This window comes from Pavona decussata, unplaced genomic scaffold (assembly GCF_977016875.1).
Source record: "Pavona decussata unplaced genomic scaffold, jaPavDecu1.1 SCAFFOLD_6, whole genome shotgun sequence".
In the NCBI taxonomy this organism is placed as follows: Eukaryota; Metazoa; Cnidaria; class Anthozoa; order Scleractinia; family Agariciidae; genus Pavona; species Pavona decussata.
Genome location: NW_028145430.1, coordinates 3,982,106 through 3,999,531, shown reverse-complemented (window position 1 = coordinate 3,999,531; position 17,426 = coordinate 3,982,106). Strand labels below are relative to the sequence as shown.

Here is a 17,426-nt window from a genome sequence, read left to right as displayed (position 1 = left end):
GCAGTAAAATCAGTAAAAAATAAGGAAAAATAACACTGCTTCTTTCATGACCGACTCATCTTCAATAAAATGGGTAAACAAGAAAAATAAGACGGAGCCGTAAATTACGAAAGCTGACCGTTACGAAAACCAAGGCCTGGCATGAACTGAAAAAAAAAAAAAAAAAAAAAAACCGGCATGCATCTGTGTTGAGTTTTAAAAGAGCCCGTCTCCTCTATGACCAGCGGTCAGATTTGATTTGAAGGACTGTTCATGTACGGCTCCAATCTCGTACCCAGAGTCTTCAGGCTTTTTGGTCAGCGGGGCAACGCCGGGAAGATTCTTGATGTACCGTGACAAGATACTGTTGCGTTTTCAATTGTTTAGGCCGCAAACCAACATGTCATATATCGTCTTCCAATTCAGTCGAAATATCATGCTTAGTTTGGGCAACGCATTCCTTGTCTTTGTTGGACTTCTGTTTACGATTTGTAGATACAGGACCGTGATATTCATGCAAATTAAAATAACTTCCGTCTCACGCCTTCCAATTTCGGTAATATAAGCTCATTAATCCGATAATGAAATCTCGTGACTCAGCGCTGCTGAGGAATTTTGCTTACCCAAGCATCTCGTGATCGATTCAGCAGCAGCAGCAGCAGCAACACACTCAGGCAGAATGGACGATATTGTTGTTTATCTCTTGCTAGCGTTTGTTTGTAACATTCAAGGCAAACATGAAGAGTCGCGTGTGTCCATTCCGGAGATGGTAGAAGAGATCAATACCTTGAATGTCGGGTATGACTGGTTCATTTTGCTTTATAAGTCTTAAGCCAAGTTTACTCCTAAATCCATATGGCAGTTCTACACTGTATACTCAGATTACACAGGCATGCATGCAAGTAAGGGCCTGTGGAGGGAGGGTATTAAACCCTCCTAGAATAGCCTGCGAGCAAGAGAGCTTGCTCGCAGGCTACTCCTAGAAGGGTTTCATTCTAGAACGGTCAAAAGATAGCCCTCCTTTATATGTGTAGGGATTTCCCTAGGGCCATCTCTACCACCAAGTTGATGCCATTAGATTGTTACTTTGTCTTGTACTCTTTGATGTATTTGAGAAGCAGTTCAACGGCTTCAGGTGTCCATGCTCATTTCTTCACCTTTTTTTCTTCACCACAACGTAATAATAATTACAGTGTACACTCAAACTATCACCTGCATAAGAGTTGGATAAAGTTGTGTTTTGGTGGATGTCAATCAAAGAAAAGCCATTGAAATTTCTGAGAATTCTGATTGCAAAGTAACAAAACCCCCAAAATTGACAGTTTTATTCACCGACTGGTTGTAAAAGTTGATTTCTAAGCCAATTTAACTAAATGAAAGGGCATTGTTTAGAGGATAGCATGTTGTTGAATTAAAACTGCACATAATTTGCAAAATCAGTGATGCGTTCGAGGTAGCAGGAATTCAGCAGTCACGTGCAGTGAAATTTGAAATCTTTGATTCAAAAATACCTTTTCTTTTACATTGTAGCTTGAACTGGCTTGGAAATCAATTATATCTATTTTATTGAAGTGTTGTGTCCTATTAGTTGGTAAAACTGCCAATTCCTCTGTTCTGTTACATTGAAATCTTGTCAGAAATATCCAAAATAATTCAACAGCTTTTCTGTGATTGGCGTCCACCAAAACCTAGCCTCTCCAACTCTTTTGAAGGCAGTTGGTTGCATGCTATTGGTAACCACTGACTATAGTTAGTTTCTCAAACACAATTAAAAAGCTATTGTGGGTGTCAGGGTGTCATGTGTGATACTGCATGTTAGGGGCAAGTTATGTGATGATAATACCGATGGCAGAGAGTAGGATGTACTCCCTTTTGAAGGCAGAATGTGAGATCAAAACAGTAATAATATCATGATTCTAGCCAACTTGCGCATCACTCGAATAGGGTGGACACAATGGCAAGCAGGGTAAGCCTGTTTCGAACCCTGGCTGTTGCTAAGTGAACGTTTTCCATGTAGGTGGAAGGCAACTGTTTATAAGCAGTTTGCTGGAATGAACTGGGCAGATGCCAAACAGATGCTTGGAAGTTATGGTGCTTGGCCCAAAGATTCTCCTCCAAAGCTTGTTAAAAACAATGTTGCCAGTGAAATTCCAGACAGCTTTGATGCTCGTGTGAAGTGGCCTGGTTGTATTCATCCAATACGAGATCAGGTAAGGAGCTATTAATTTTTTTAAAATTTTTTTTCCATATAATACTGTATTTTATTTACCATGTGCATTAGCGCGTGCGATGCTACGTTGCTAATGCTTACTAACTTCACCACCTTTTCTCGTTCGATATATTCACAAGAATTACATGTACATGCTTGTATTTTATTTAGTGGTTTGCGGTTTTCTACAATTTTTTTTGTAATTTTATTTATTCAATTACACTGATATAAGTTACAGAAAGAGCATAATTACAACAAGATATTTGGAAAAAGGGAATCAGACGAATTGCACCTTACAACATGCACAATAAACGGTCTGATTATCAATACTGACTAAATTTATTTAACAGCATTTTCATCATTATAAAAGCTTCTAAATAATGTTTAACAATTTCGGAATTTTTCTAGTTGGTATTTAATTTCTATTTGCATTGGTTGGCAAAGTCTGAGAGAGTAAGAGCTTTGTTGTAAAGTTTACAAGAACAGATGCTCATAAAGAGCTATTAATTATTGTAACCGCTTCCGTTGGAATCAAATACGTCGCGAAATATTTTGTGGTTTGATTTATGTTACCGCCGTGATTACTGCATTATAGATAGGCATAGCCCATAGCTCGCGTTTCAGTTCAAACTAAGACCCCTTGAGATCAAGATCTAGAAGACAAGTTAGAGCGAAATTCTCCGAAGAAATTAAGACCCGCGAACGTTGGTAAGCGACAATTTACTTATGTTTAAGATTACATTGTTATGTAGGTCGTAAGTTGTTTCTGTTCCATTAGGTTCACTAGATCTTGACTGTTTTATTTAGTTCATTTCAATATCACGTGCGCTTGGATTGTGATCATTTTTAGCTATAAAAGAAACGAATATTTAGGTAATTTCTTAATGTAATCATTTCAGTTGACCGCTTCGATAAGTGCCCTGAGGCCACAAGAATAGGAATACGAAGGAACAATAAAGAAAGAATCGTAACCTAATTTGGCTTGGTATTCTCGACTGCGCGTGTGACAACCCGGGAGCGAGACTTTCATTTCTAACTTGAGCGAGACCGCTACAATTATTAATTATTAAACTAGTATGTTTAGCTCAACTTTAATTAAGTAATTTAGTTTTTACCTGAGATCTGTATTGGACACGTTTACTGTATTTGACTGCTCACCCGTTACACATTTTTATGGTTATCCCGATCAAGAAAGATTAAGAAAACTCGCCATAGAAATCGAACAAAACACTGTTATAATTATACGGTTTGCGAGTATTCTTCAGAAACGGATCGTCTTGGTTTTCTTGCGAAACAGCCTCTATGAGTGTCTCCGGAATTCCATAATGTCTCAGGACCTTGAACATTGGATTGCAGGTAATAGAGTCAAAAGCCTTCTTGAAGTCAATGGGGTCCTTACAAAGTGCGAGGCAGCGAGGCGTGCGCGGCATGCGAGGCAGACGTGTGAGGCACTCAGGTTAGCCTAAAAAACACTCCGGTTAGCCTAAAGAGCACTCCGGTTAGCCTAAATAGCACGCAGGTTAGCTTAAATAGCTCCCCGGTTAGCTTAACGGTTAGCAGTTTATGTTGGGGTTGTTCATGCCTCGCATGTTTTGTTCATGCCTCGCACGTCTGCCTCGCATGCCTCGCACGCCTCGCATGGTGCCTCGCACGCCTCGCTGCCTCGCATGTTGGTAAAACTCAAGTCAATGAAGGTAACAAACAGTCACTACTAGAGTGAACTATGTGAAAAACATGTGAAGATCGTGTGAAACACATGTGAAATATTTTACACTGTGAAAAATGCAGTGAAATATAATATGTGAAATTTTAAACCATGTGAAAAATTATGTGAAAACCTTTTCCCAAATTCACATGCTGTTTCACATGTGTCAAGGATGTGAAAATTCATGTGAAAACATTTTGTCAATCTCTCATTGAATTTCACATGTATGTGAAGTGCACAGACGCTGTGAAAAGTATGTGAATTAAAAGTTGGGTGATAATTATAAGCTGTATTCCAGTTATGTGAAAAATGAGTTGAAATGACCATTTCAAGCTTCAAGCACAGGCCAGGTATTAGCTTTTAATTAAATCCTGTTTGCATGATTGTCTTTCTAGCTAACATTATATACACTGTACATGTAAATACATCATCATACAATCATACTCTGCCCCTCTCTGATCATCTGCCCCTTCCATTAAGCGTCTGAGGATGAATACTTGTTGTGTACAGCTTCTTCTAGTACGGAAGCCTGCTTGGTTATGCCTGAGGGTTGGATCAACGAAGGGTCTTATTCTGCTCAGCAATATTCTATTATAAACCTTGGCAGTGGTGGACATTAGGATTATGCCCCTATAGTTGGTCATTTCATAGAGGCTCTCTTTCTTGGGGAGTGTTAAAATTATATTCCTAATTATCCACTGCAATGGAGGGATTTTGCGGGTAAATTTGCATTGCATTTTGATGAAGAGCTTCCACAACTGGTTCACTTCCATGCATTAGGACCCCTAATATGTTATTGATGGGTCACATCCTGGAGCCTTTCCTGCTTTGATCTGTTTGATTGCTTTTGCCTTTCACTCTTGGTGATACTGCCGGTGTCGATAGGAAGGTCAACCTCTGCAGGGGATGGTTTAATGGCAGCATATTCTGACTGGTTGTTCTGGAGTTTAGAAAAATATTGTCGCCATTCAGACAGTAGTTCCTGGGTGTTTGCGATCCTTGTATCATCTGATTTCTTGACCTTTACCGAGGCATTTGGAGTTCTCTTCCCTGATACATGTAGTTTCTTTACTACCCTCCAAACGACCTCGTGTTGGCTAGTCTCGGACTCCCGTTTGAGCTCTTCCAACTTCCCTTCCAAGTGTTTAATTTCATCTTGTTAATATATTAGCTTTGTTTAGTTTGAAATTCAGTGCTCTGCACCTTTCTTTGGTTTCCTTAGTAATAATGTTTGTTGTTATACTCCCACTTTGCTTTGTTTCTCTCCCTTAATTTATCAGTTTTCTCGCTGACCCAGTTAGGGAACTTCTTTGATTTTACAAGTCCGACTAGTTACTTTTCCAGCAGTTTACTCCATGCCCTCCTCGAATAGATCATAAGATTCTTTTATGCATGTACATGTAATTATTGTATTTATTTATTTATTTATTTATTTTTTGCCACACCACAAATACAATGTATACTAAAAACAAATGGAAAAAAAATAGATGTAACAATGGCGAGGAGACCTAAAGGAAACTGTGAAGCTTATATTAATTAGGTCTCCTCAGTTATTATTATTATATTATTGTACTGGCAATGAATAAAATGATTAAAATGAAAACAAGAATTAATAAAAATAAATATGTTTATTTTAAATGTAAAGTTTCACCAGACAATTTAATATCATTACTAATTGCATAATTTTATTTTATCCAACATTAAATTGAAAATAAGACATTTATATTTTTGCTTCAGAACCATCTGCTGGGGGCAGGGGGGAGGAGCTACAAGACAGATGTTGACTTTTCCTTAATGTTAATGAGATTTGAAAACTGGTCATCATATCAGGGGGAGGGTCATACTTATCTCCCTACTGGTAATATTTTTCACTAGAGTAACTTTTTCAGACAAGTTAAGTTGGAAATTAATTATTTTCACAGTCAAATAAAATGTTTGAATTCAAAATAACTATTGGAAAAAGCTCATTGACCTTATATGGACCCAGGAAGTTAATGGGGAAAACAATATACATTTTGACTTGGAATGGGATGTTGAGTAAGAGTTTACTTTCATATGGGATAAAAGAAGTTGTAACTTTTGAGTGAATTTATGGTAAATGTTTAAGGTATTAAGAAGGACAACCAAACACTTTTGTCAGGTATCAGATATGAGACTGAGTTGTTGTTTTTTAACATACATGTAGGGTGCGTGTGGAAGTTGCTGGGCCTTTGGTGCTTCAGGTAAATAATTTTATTACTATTTAAGGACAAGGCACACATCTGAGCCAATCAAATAATGGATATCTAAATCTAAATCTAAATATCATTATGTCGGCAAAATCGTATGGGACATCATCACGCCAACTCTAGAATAATAATAAATCATAAAAGCTATGCTAAAATATACAAAAATTAATAACAATAAAAGTTAATCTACCGATAAGAATTAAATTAAATTAGTTTACTTTTAAAAATACAGAGAGATTGCCTGGAAACAGTTTCTTCTGGAAGTTTGTTCCATTCAGTTATCGTCCTGGGATATAAACTAAATATGGAACACAGGCCTAGGGTCACTTTTTAAACAAATAAATTACTTGTTTAAAAAGTGACCCTGTGTTCTTGAGCTGGCTCAGTATATATTTTTAGGAAAGAACTGTTCAAGTTAAACAATATCCTAAGATGACAAGCTAAGGCGGAACCAGTAATTAAGCAATTCATATAATTGTATAAGCCATAAGTTGAATGACGAACCTTGTGCTATAAGCCACTATAAAATATATGATATCTTCCTTGTTCTATAAACCACTTAATTGGTTAATGAACCATTGAGCTGCTGAGCCACTAATAAAAATATTTTATACATCTTGTTGTTATATAAAACACTAACTAAAGTTGACTGACAAGCTGCAAAACCATTGAGCCTCAAATACAGTGTACATGTACATGTAATAGTCACACTGTTCAGACTTAATAACTAAACACCCACGTGCACAGTGTGTATCCTGTGGGACCACGTACATGTTTAATTTGATCCTCTGTAAGGTCTTGGCTGTTTGGTCAAGTAAGATATCGTACATGTATAGGATGCTGCTATGCCATTTTAGTAGAATCTTGTAAGAAACTATGGAATTATGATTAGGATCTGATTTCTAGATTTCTAGAGTGTAATAATTCATTAACTACATTTTACAATTATGAGAATGATGTATTTATTCAGTAAGTGACACAGGCATACTTGGAAAAAAATCTGAGTGCTCCTATCAGGAGTCGAACCTAAGACCTTCCAATTACTTGTTTGGATGCTCTACCACTAAGCTACAGGAGACTCGTGGGAGCTAAGGCAATTAAACTAGTTGGCATATACTTGCGCAATCCTAGCAGTATGCAGGATGTTTGTCCCATGAACCCATCCATGCAGTTTAATGGACTTAGCTCCCACGAGTCTCCTGTAGTGGGTGGGGAACAGGGGGGCGGGAGCCCGGGAGAATAGGGGGCGGGAGGGGTACGGGAGGGGGGAGAGGAAAGGGTGGGAGGCGGGAGTTCTAAGAGGACGGGAAGCGGGAGAGCAATACAAAACGGTGAATTTCTTTACTTATTAATGCGTTAGAATACTATCAAAAAAAGAACTCAACAATGTTGTACAATGTTATTTGTCTTCCATTTAGCGTCCTCCGAGGCTTTACACAATATTTTATATCCAAGGGCACACGAAAATTCGTGCTCAGGCGATAATCAGGGTTACTTCCGGTGAAATTGTAAACCCTTTCATGGTGTCACGTCATATCATAGCTCATGAAATGTCAAGTGTGGCATGTGTACACATAATGTGAGTGCCGCGCAAGTTTTTAGAAGTCTCAAAAGAGGTGAGCAAGGCGAGCAAGTACGCGTCTTGTAAATGTAGTATCAGAGATTCAATGTCGTCAAAGACCATTTTATTAGTTCTTAGTATTTTTCAGTGTTAGTGATAAATCTGGGGCATGGACAACCTTCTTGGGAGTTAGCTCCCAATGACCGTCAATCAGACTGTACTAAAGATTTTGCTGCATGGTGTATGGGAATTTGCGAACGGAATGCTGTTTCAATGAGCACGCAGAGAGTGCGGAGTGGTTCGTTTTACGACACCGTTTTTCTTTTTAGACAAGGCGAAATCGATTCCTATTACAATAGACAGCCAAACAGCATGGGAAGCAACCAGGAACGACTTTATAGAAAAGAGGAGTAGGATTACGAGTAGGGAAGAACAGTGCAGCCTCCTCGGCACATTGATGAAGACTTTTTTTGATGAACAGTTTGTCTGGCCTAATTTTGGACGCTTTTTGCATTTAATGCAGTAATTCTTTCCACAGAGCAGTAGCAGCGAGCTTAGAATTCACAACCAGTAACCCAGAGATTTAAACCTTGGATCAAAGTAGGTCCTAAAGTTTCATTTTGCCTTTTTTCCGAACTAAAAGCAATTTTTTCATGCAGTTTTAGGGAGTAAGGATATCGAGAAAGATATCAAGATTATAATTATTAGTGTATCAACTAAATGTGATGGATCCGCAATAAGGCGATTAGGCAGGCATACCGAACTCTAAACTGGGCCGTTTGGCTGCCAGCTCGCCATGTCCTACTTCCCCATTTGAATTACATGATCCCAACAAATGAATAATTAAGAAATGCAACAACTATTACACTGCACGATGGACTGAGACTGTTGTCACTGAAAGAATGGTTAAACCGTCAAACAAGACGAACATGTTAGTCAATAATTAAATACAAACAGCGGTGATAAACATAATAAACTTACGCATTTTAGCTTGACGTAGCATATGAAACGTCAGGTTACATAAAATTAGCCTGCGTGCAGACGCCTCGTATTTCTTCCTACGTCGAAAAACGGCGTAGGAAGAAATACGAGGCGTCTGTACGCAGGCTACATAAAATGCGCAAGTTTATTATGTTTATCACCGCCGCTTGTACTTTATTTCTGATCAAGCTACGATGGCTCAAGAACAAAAGTCTTTATGTTAGTCAAAACTTCATTTACTCAGACTACAAAATCTATCAATTTTGTTAACGTTAATCAAAATATATATAGTAAAAAAATGAATAATGAAAGGCCTGAGAATGGTACGTCCTGGTACAGCTTTATGACTAATACGGGTTTTGAAGCCTTCTAATTTACTCGGGGATGGGAGAAACGCGAAAAAGGGCGGGAGGCGGGATCAGGCAAAGGTATGGGAGGCGGGAGGTTCCCCCACCCTGTAGCTCAGTGGTCTACAGAGCATCCGAACTAGTAATCAGAAGGTCTTAGGTTTGACTCCTGATAGGAGCACTTGGATTTTTTTGCCTGTGTATGCTTTGTATGCCTGTGTCACTTGCTGAATAATTCATCATAATTTCTCATTTATTCACCAGGCTTAAAATATTCCATCACATTTATTCCATTTTACAATTATGTTTTGAAATTTTAATAATTTGTTTTGCAGAAGCACTGTCTGACAGGTTTGCCATTCATAAGGGCATTGATGTGGTATTGTCGGCACAACAGCTTGTTGACTGTGACACAGCAAACAATGGCTGTGCAGGTGGTTGGCCAATAAAAGCATGGCAGTACATGACTCAAGTTGGGTGAGTTTCCTGACCTATAGCAATTTTACCATAAAAAACTTGTATAAAAAAATTTATTATATACCCACAGTCAGATTAAAGCTGCACCCCAATTTGGAGAAAAAAAAAATAGAATTATCTTTGAAAAACAATATTAGTAGAATTCTAAGTTTGTTGTATTGTCATGGTTAGGTGATAGTTTATAATGCTCTTTATAAGTTGAGCTAAGCAAATGCTTTTTATGTATTAGCTGTGAGCCTAATAGAATCAACTCTTAAAATACCTCTTCTTAGCTTCAAATTACCAATATCTTCAAAATTTATGAAGATACTCTTATGATAAAATTGTTGTTTTTATTGCTAAATAAACTTTTGTACCAAAATATTGCGTGTGAACATTTGAGTAAATCATGCAAAAAGATTGCATAAATAGGTAACCAAGCAATTGGCTCAATAGCAGTGATAGATAAATGTTAGTGCTGCACTGTGTCCTCTAGGTCTTTTTAAGATTAACTAATGTGCGGATGTTTTTTCCTTACTGGGACCAATGACTAGCTCTGTAATCAGGTGCCATTTTTGTATGTACCTTTTTTTTCATTTTCATTGTGACTTAATGCAAAATACAGTGAAACGTCTATTAAGCGGACACCTTCGGGACCTTCCCAAGAGTCCGCTTAATAGAGGGTGCCCACTAAATAGAGGTTTGTAAAAATTGCGCAATGTTTGTTAACTATTAACATTCAACGGCTACTCTGTACTGTGATAATGTTCCATTTCATTAAGGAAGCTATCCAGAGTTCAAGTTCAATACCTTTCATTACCAATTTTAATTACTGTTTTAAATCCAAAAACATAACAGCAAAACAGTAACGATAAAACGCGCGGTACAATTATGGGCTCTTTCAGTGTTTGTACAAATTAGTTATTTCTTAAAGTAATGTTGGTGGCTATGTTGGTGTCCACCAACATGGTGTCCCATACCAAACTCTGTAATTTTCCGTGGTACATTTTCTCGAATAACTCGATTATGAGATATCGCACAGCCCCGTGGCTTTCACATGTTGTTTATGTATCACTCTTTTACAACGTATAAATTTCTTGACTTTATCTATTGAATGGTTGAGGATTTTATTTTTTTTACTTGCGTGACGATGTGTGAGGTGAAAACCACCAATTGATTTGTCTTTTTTAACCGACTACTGTATTTTCAAGGACGTAATCCAATACTATACTTATCTATTGTCAATTCAGTCCGGTGTCTGCTTAATAGAGGTTTTTAACAATAGAAATTAGCCAAATGCAATTTATTTTAGTGTCCGTGTCCGCTTAATAGAGGTGTCCACTGAATGGGGGTTCGTTATAAAGGGAAATATAAGACGTTAATTTCGGGACCCGGCTTAGTGTCCGCTTAATAGAGGGTGTCCGCTTAATTGGGGGTCCGCTTAATAGAGGTTTCACTGTAATTTAAAAAATTCGGTTCAACTGCGCAGTGTCTGATTATATGCTTTTAAAGTGGTAACTGAATGTAGTTTGCTGTGCAATGTAAGACTATGTCCCAGTTTTTAACTGTCAGTTTAAAAACCATGCACTGGACTGGCTGATATTTATAGATGTCAAAATAGTACTGCAAATTGTATTGGTGAAAATTGTGGCTGCAAGTATACTTAAAGTTATGGATTTGAGTATACCACTTAAATTTGCTTGTGTTTGTGATTTAACTTCAGTCTTCTTACTGTACAATGCTATGGTGACTACACAGCAAGAGCTTCACAATGCAAATTTAATGGTACTTACATCTCACAGTGTCCAAGTGGTTATGGAGTTCCCAGGTTTTATAATGCATATGACCCACATGCAGTGGCACCATCTGTAAGTTATTAATTAAGCTTTTTGCTTTTTCTACTGCATGTATGCCTGCTCCTCTCTGTCACTAACAAATAATGTGGCAATTATGTTACTCCCTTTGTGCAACATTTGGTAAAATTATAACTATCATGATAAAAAATATTTAGTAACATGTTAGGTCCAGATGTTGTGCTACTGACATCCCAAACTAAATGAAGTGGTATGAATTCATGTCACTACTGTGTAGTGCTAAAAGTCATGGGAAAAAATGGGTGTGCACCAGTGTGCAGCTGAAAACAAACATAATGCTTCCATGCTGACCTTGCCTGAAAGCAAACCAACAATGTTCTATGTGATAGCAGATGATGGCATATGAGCACATACTTGTGCTGATGCTATTGGCACAAGATTTTATAAGCAGTGAAGAAGTGAAATGCGATACAAAGGAATCACCTGAATGAGGAGGAATGCCTGTCTCTGCTCTTTTTTATTTGTTATTATTTTAACCAATGCCCAACTGCACACCACTCATTGACATTACAAATATTGCATGTAATGTGTTCAGGTGGAAGTAATCCAGACTGAAATAATGACCAATGGACCTGTTGAAGGTATGTGATTGGTTACAACTGGTTATTTTATGTACTTTTTTGAATTCTGTACTTCACTTAAGCTTCTAGTCAGAAATTCTAGAATTAAATGTCACAAGCTAATTAATAAGCAGAACTTTCTGTGTCAATGATCAAAGATAAAAGAAAGAGTCAAATGGATAATATCAAAAGTGTGAAGGTATCATTTTGTATTAATTAATAACTCAGTGTTTTAGTCTTATTTCCCGGTTTCTTAATGCGGTACCCATCTTTGTTATTCCGTGGCCAGCTGGTATAATTATCATCACAACTTTTTTTCAGCGTCTTTCACAGTGTACCAGGATTTTTACTCCTATCACAGTGGTGTGTACACTCATACCAGTGGAAAAGCGGTTGGTGGTCATGCCATCAAGATGCTGGGGTTTGTTTCTGTTTCGGAATTATTACTGTTCTGTTTTTTTTTTCCTGTTTTTAATGCTATTTTATTTAAGATTCTTTAAAGTACATTTCACAACTACGGAACCCTTGAAATATTAACCACAGGTCAGCCTTGTGTGAAGCTTTTTTCTTGCTTTCTTTCGTTTGTGTTCAATTTTTAGTCAGTAGTTTCAGAAGACGTTGATATACATGATTGATCTGACAGAATGCACTTGAGCAGCCATCGTTGTAGGAACCTATAAAAGCAGTTGAAGATTTACCCTTTACAGCCAAAATGCCCTTCCCTTGAAAACTATACGTAACCATCAATCCACTGCCAGGGATAGAAGTTCAAATCGTGTGCGAGCTAAGAGGCAATTGTATGTGCTTCATCTTTGTCGTCTGAAATTCAAGCCAGGTGTTTTATGTTGGAAGCCCCCCCCCCCTATCCCCCGCCTAAACAAAAAAAAAGACAAAAAATAAATAAATAAATAAATAAATAAATAAATAAATAAAATAATCGGCAAGCAAGCAAATTGGGAATTAAGCGCTCCAGGCGCTCATCCGAGGAAATACGGAAGTTTAGTTATTTTCTGGTACGTGTATTTATGGCGGTTAGTGTTTTACGTATCCTTTTAACTATAGCAATTCTTATATAACTTTACGACATGCCCTATTATTATTGTGTTTTTTAAGCGTTTAAATGTCTTTATAGAATAATTGCTTAGTTTTTATTTTGCTTATCGTTTTGTCATTTGTAGATGGGGTCAGTCTTCACAAGGCATTGACTATTGGGTATGAATTGTGGCTGTTGTTTTATGCATGTCTTAACTTGTTACGATGAAGCGCGGCTCCTTTTTCTCGGGTGGATAACCTTGTTATACTGTGGACACTCCTCACTAAATGTATTTGTGTTACTACTGTCACACTAACATGTAAGCTTTCCAGCGGTCTTCCATCTTCTTTTGTCACGTGATCCGCGTAGCAAACAAGCCGTGTGACTTACTAATATCATTTGTTGGAGAAGCTTCTGAGATAGAAGTGAAACGTTCATTTCTACAGTCAATTTCATCCCCGAAGAAGTGAAATCCATTACAAGACATAAGGTATCTGTCTACAGTCACCCCTCTTCTCGCAGACTGTCCCTGGGGTAGTGGTACTCTTGGGAAATTTTGCTTTCCAATTCCTGACCCCATTTCAGAACAACATAGGTCATTTGCCATACTCTGTTTTCAAACCTGATGTTTGTGTTTGTCTCTCGTCTTGGTTTGAAGATAACAGAAGTACACATAATCACAATAAATTACTTTGTAAAAGTGAAACATCTTATTGTTTCAGTTGCTGAAGTGAATCGTGGTTGATCTCTTTGTATTTGTTTTTAATTTTAATAGATCTGTGCCAATTCGTGGGGTACATCCTGGGGCATGGATGGTAAGTTATTCGACCCTGCGGTCAGGTCACTGTGGCCGGGGCTTGTTTTGGCAACCGTGTTAGTCATTCCAGTTCACATTTAATTTGTTAAAGTACTAAGGCCATCAAAATATGGACACATGCCTACCGGTGAGTTTTGGTCATGGAGATCTTTGTCGCCAAAATCAGTCGCTTACCTCAGTCGCTAACCTCCTTCGATTTAAAAAGTTGTAAGTTGCTTTTAGCACATTTGGGACGTTTGAACACAACAAGCTACAGGGCACGCTTTAAGCAAAAACAGAAAAAAAAATAAAACCAGCGAGGAGGGCATGATATCTCGTTATTCAGTCTGAAGAATGGATGTCTGGATTGTTGTAAAATGCCTGAAGTGCGCATTTTCGTCAGTAACAAAAACGAAAATGTTGGAACTGGGTTTTTGTCAAGACGGAAAATTTTTCGGGCATTTCTTTTTCCCGAAAGTTTATCCGTCCAGATTATTTTGGAATTGTTGTCCCAGATAAGGCTTACTGTACATATAAGGCCCTGTCTATCAGAAACAGAGCCTTAAGTTTTCCAATTTGTTTAAATCGACAGGATATTTCTACATCCGCCGAGGCGATAATGAGTGTGGCATTGAAGGAGGGATTACTGCTGGAAATCCTGCACCGTAACAAACAACGCAATGAGTTGAGATTTTGTTTTAGTAGTTGCTGTGATACAGTACAACCTTTTCAATCTGGACCCTGTTGACATAAAAACGCGCGTCCGATTTATGGAGAGGTTTAGCTGTGTAACGAAAATACTATTGTTTTTCAAAGAATGTTTTTAAGTAATTAGCTATATATGTTTTCTAGGAAAACACAACACAAATACAAATAAATAGATTAAAAAAATCTCATGTATGTCAACGATCATTTGTCGTCGTACCTCTTGTTCTTTCGTTAAACGACAATTTGCGCTTAACCAGATCGATTCCTTTACCACGATACTAAAATCATAGATACAGCAACAGTAAGTAAGTAAGTAAGTAAGTAGTAAGTAATTTATTTAGTGTCAAATACACAGGGGGTGGTCTCCCAGTCCCCCGAGCCACAGGCTCATGATATAAGTGTTTGACAGTATAAAAAAAAGATAATAACTACTAATTAAATTAAAAAGTAACATCTAAATATAAATAAATAAAAATAAATCGGGTCAGAGGCAATTGCTGCATTGACAGCCGTTAAAATTTAACTTAGTTAAAAGTCTCCGAAAGGATGATGCATTAGGTGCGTTTTTTACAGCAGATGGCAACTGGTTCCAGATGTGTGAGATCATGTACGCATATGAGCCTTGAAGGAATCTACTATTGTATGAAGTTTGTACAACATTTAGACCATTGCTTCTAAGATTATATGGTGTAACTCGGGATTTGAATAAATTGGCTACATAGCCTGGACCATTCTTCTTGAAACATTTAAAAAATATCATCAAAGATTGTTCTATGCGTCTATGTTCCAATGTATTCATGTCTGCCATCCTAAGAATTGATTCATAATCAGTACTTTTCCCCATGTTCATTATAGTTCGTAGACCATAATAGTTCGCATCTTCCAGTTTCTTGTTAAGTGTTTTACCTATACCCATAAGTAAAGAGTTGCAGTATTCAAAATGTGATAATACAAAGCTCTTATAAAGAAGCAACATAGTGTTTGCCGGTACTAAGCGCTTAAGGCGGCGAAGTGCGCCTATCTTAGAATATACTTTCTTCAGCATGATACTTATATGTTCTTTAAAAGATAATTTGTTATCTAAACATATTCCTAGGATCTTTAAGTGGTTGTTAATATCAACGGGAGTGCCGGCAAACTCCAGGTCATATCGATAGGATGAGTTCCCAAGGATCATCGCTTGAACGGCATTCCCGTTCTGTTGCTATGTAGCAGTATTCTGTTAATTTTTGTGGAAGAATTTGGTATGTATCACATAGTTAGAGGTTGCAAACTGATGGAAATGTTTAATCCTTGAAATCGATCGGGCATTTTCTTTCAGTTGTCTTTTTTCAAATGTAACCACAGTACAGCATTGAACACTATTAACGGGATTGAAATCCACGTAGAGTATCTGTCTGGATTTGCAAAAATGTGCTCGCCCAATAACTTCACAGGGCCCAAAACGACAACTGTACTCATCCCTCCCCACCCATTTGCCTTTCTCCCCCATCTGCGAGTCACCCACCTGCACTTAGCCTTGCCCCTAGGCAACCAATCCACTCCTGAGACCATGCAACTGAAACCGGATCACGGGTTTTGTGGTCCCGATAAGGTTATGTAAGACTTATGTAAAAGAGAGAAGAATGGAGAAAAAAGGAAGAGAAGAGAAAAAAAAAAAAAAAAAAACTGTGCAACTTTTTATGCCTAAAAATAAAGTCCATTAAACAGTCTCTTGAAAAATTGCTTTCTGCTTCTCCTCTCTCCATTCTTCGTCCACTTCTGGTATATCCTTCAGTGCGCTTTTGATCATAACATTCGCCATCAATTTATTTGGGACTGGACTAATGGCATTACTTTACAGTAGCGCAGTATGCCAAGAGGATTGCACCGAATAAGGCTTGTCCCAAATTCCATGCCCAACCATGGACTATAGGAAACATGGGTTTCGACTAAATAAAGATCACATTTATCTTAAATTAAGTTGAATTACTCACAATGAAGTAGTCTTTTGTCTTTTCTGGTCGTTTCTCCCCATTTATTTCTTGTAGAATTGCCATAACATTCTTATATCGCCAGCATGCATTCGTTCAGTCTTGGTAACCGTACTCTCGCGCTAAGCGACCGCGCCTGGGATTTCAATAGGACGCACTTTCCATATGATCGCGGATCGCAGATCGCAATAAGGTCTGTGATCGTCTGCGATCATATGGAAACTACTTCTGCGATCGTCTGCGATCCTGCGATCGTGATCGCAGACGATCGCACAAGATAGAACCATGTTCTATCTAAAGGCTGGTTTCCATATGATCGCGGACGATCGTAGACTGATCGCAGATCACAGATCGCAGATCGTAAACAATCGCAATTGATCGCAGACGATCGCAGGATCGCAGACGATCGCAGAAGTAGTTTCCATATGATCGCAGACCTTATTGCGATCTGCGATCCGCGATCATATGGAAACCAGCCTTTAGATAGAACATGGTTCTATCTTCTGCGATCACGATCGCAGGATCGTAGACGATCGCAGACCTTATTGCGATCTGCGATTCGCGATCATATGGAAACCAGCCTTTATACAGGCTAAATTTGTTCTGAGTCAAACGGCGCGTTGTTACTTGTTAATCAGGGCTATTCTACAAGAAATAAATGGAGAGAAACGACCAGAAAAGACTAAAGACTATTCCATTGTGAGTAGTTCAACTGTATTTGAGATAAATGTAATATTATAATTTGCTTAGTAGAAACCCATGTTTCCTATTGCCCATGGCCCAACGTGGCAATATCATAACGTGATAACTGTTAAAAACTCCAAAGGTATTCTGGCAATGTTTATTCAAGTTGCATCACCACGAAGTTTGTCGCCTTCGGTAATTTGCCGTATGAAATTCAACATCGCTTCTTTTCAGGATTTTTAAGTTTTTTTCCTTTCCTAGCAATTATTTGCGGTAAGTTTTGTGACTCAATGGCTTTTGCCAATCGCAAAATTTATATTACATAACGAGTT

At 37.9% G+C, this 17,426-nt stretch overlaps 1 protein-coding gene and 1 long non-coding RNA gene across 2 annotated transcripts; both read left to right on the top strand.

Moving 5' to 3' along the window:
* The first annotated feature begins 383 nt into the window (after positions 1-383).
* Positions 384-14,625, top strand: LOC146489263 (uncharacterized). Its single transcript, XM_085107570.1, has 10 exons — positions 384-777; positions 1,997-2,189; positions 6,079-6,115; positions 9,346-9,487; positions 11,190-11,334; positions 11,876-11,921; positions 12,222-12,321; positions 13,079-13,112; positions 13,709-13,748; positions 14,322-14,625. The coding sequence occupies exons 1-10, from the start codon at positions 659-661 to the stop codon at positions 14,396-14,398; spliced, it is 933 nt and encodes a 310-aa protein (XP_084963696.1). The 5' UTR covers positions 384-658; the 3' UTR covers positions 14,399-14,625.
* On the top strand, positions 9,496-11,076 carry LOC146489264 (uncharacterized). The gene is made up of 2 exons (XR_014864204.1): positions 9,496-10,070; positions 10,915-11,076. It is a non-coding gene; the product is annotated as an uncharacterized LOC146489264 (long non-coding RNA).
* Positions 14,626-17,426: the final 2,801 nt, after the last annotated feature.

Coding starts and splice junctions, on each gene's coding strand:
- LOC146489263 (XM_085107570.1), top strand. CDS start 659: ATGGACGATATTGTTGTTTATCTCTTGCTAGCGTTTGTTTGTAACATT. Junction 778..1,996: donor ATCAATACCTTGAATGTCGG/GTATGACTGGTT, acceptor TTTTCCATGTAG/GTGGAAGGCAACTGTTTATA. Junction 2,190..6,078: donor TTCATCCAATACGAGATCAG/GTAAGGAGCTAT, acceptor ACATACATGTAG/GGTGCGTGTGGAAGTTGCTG.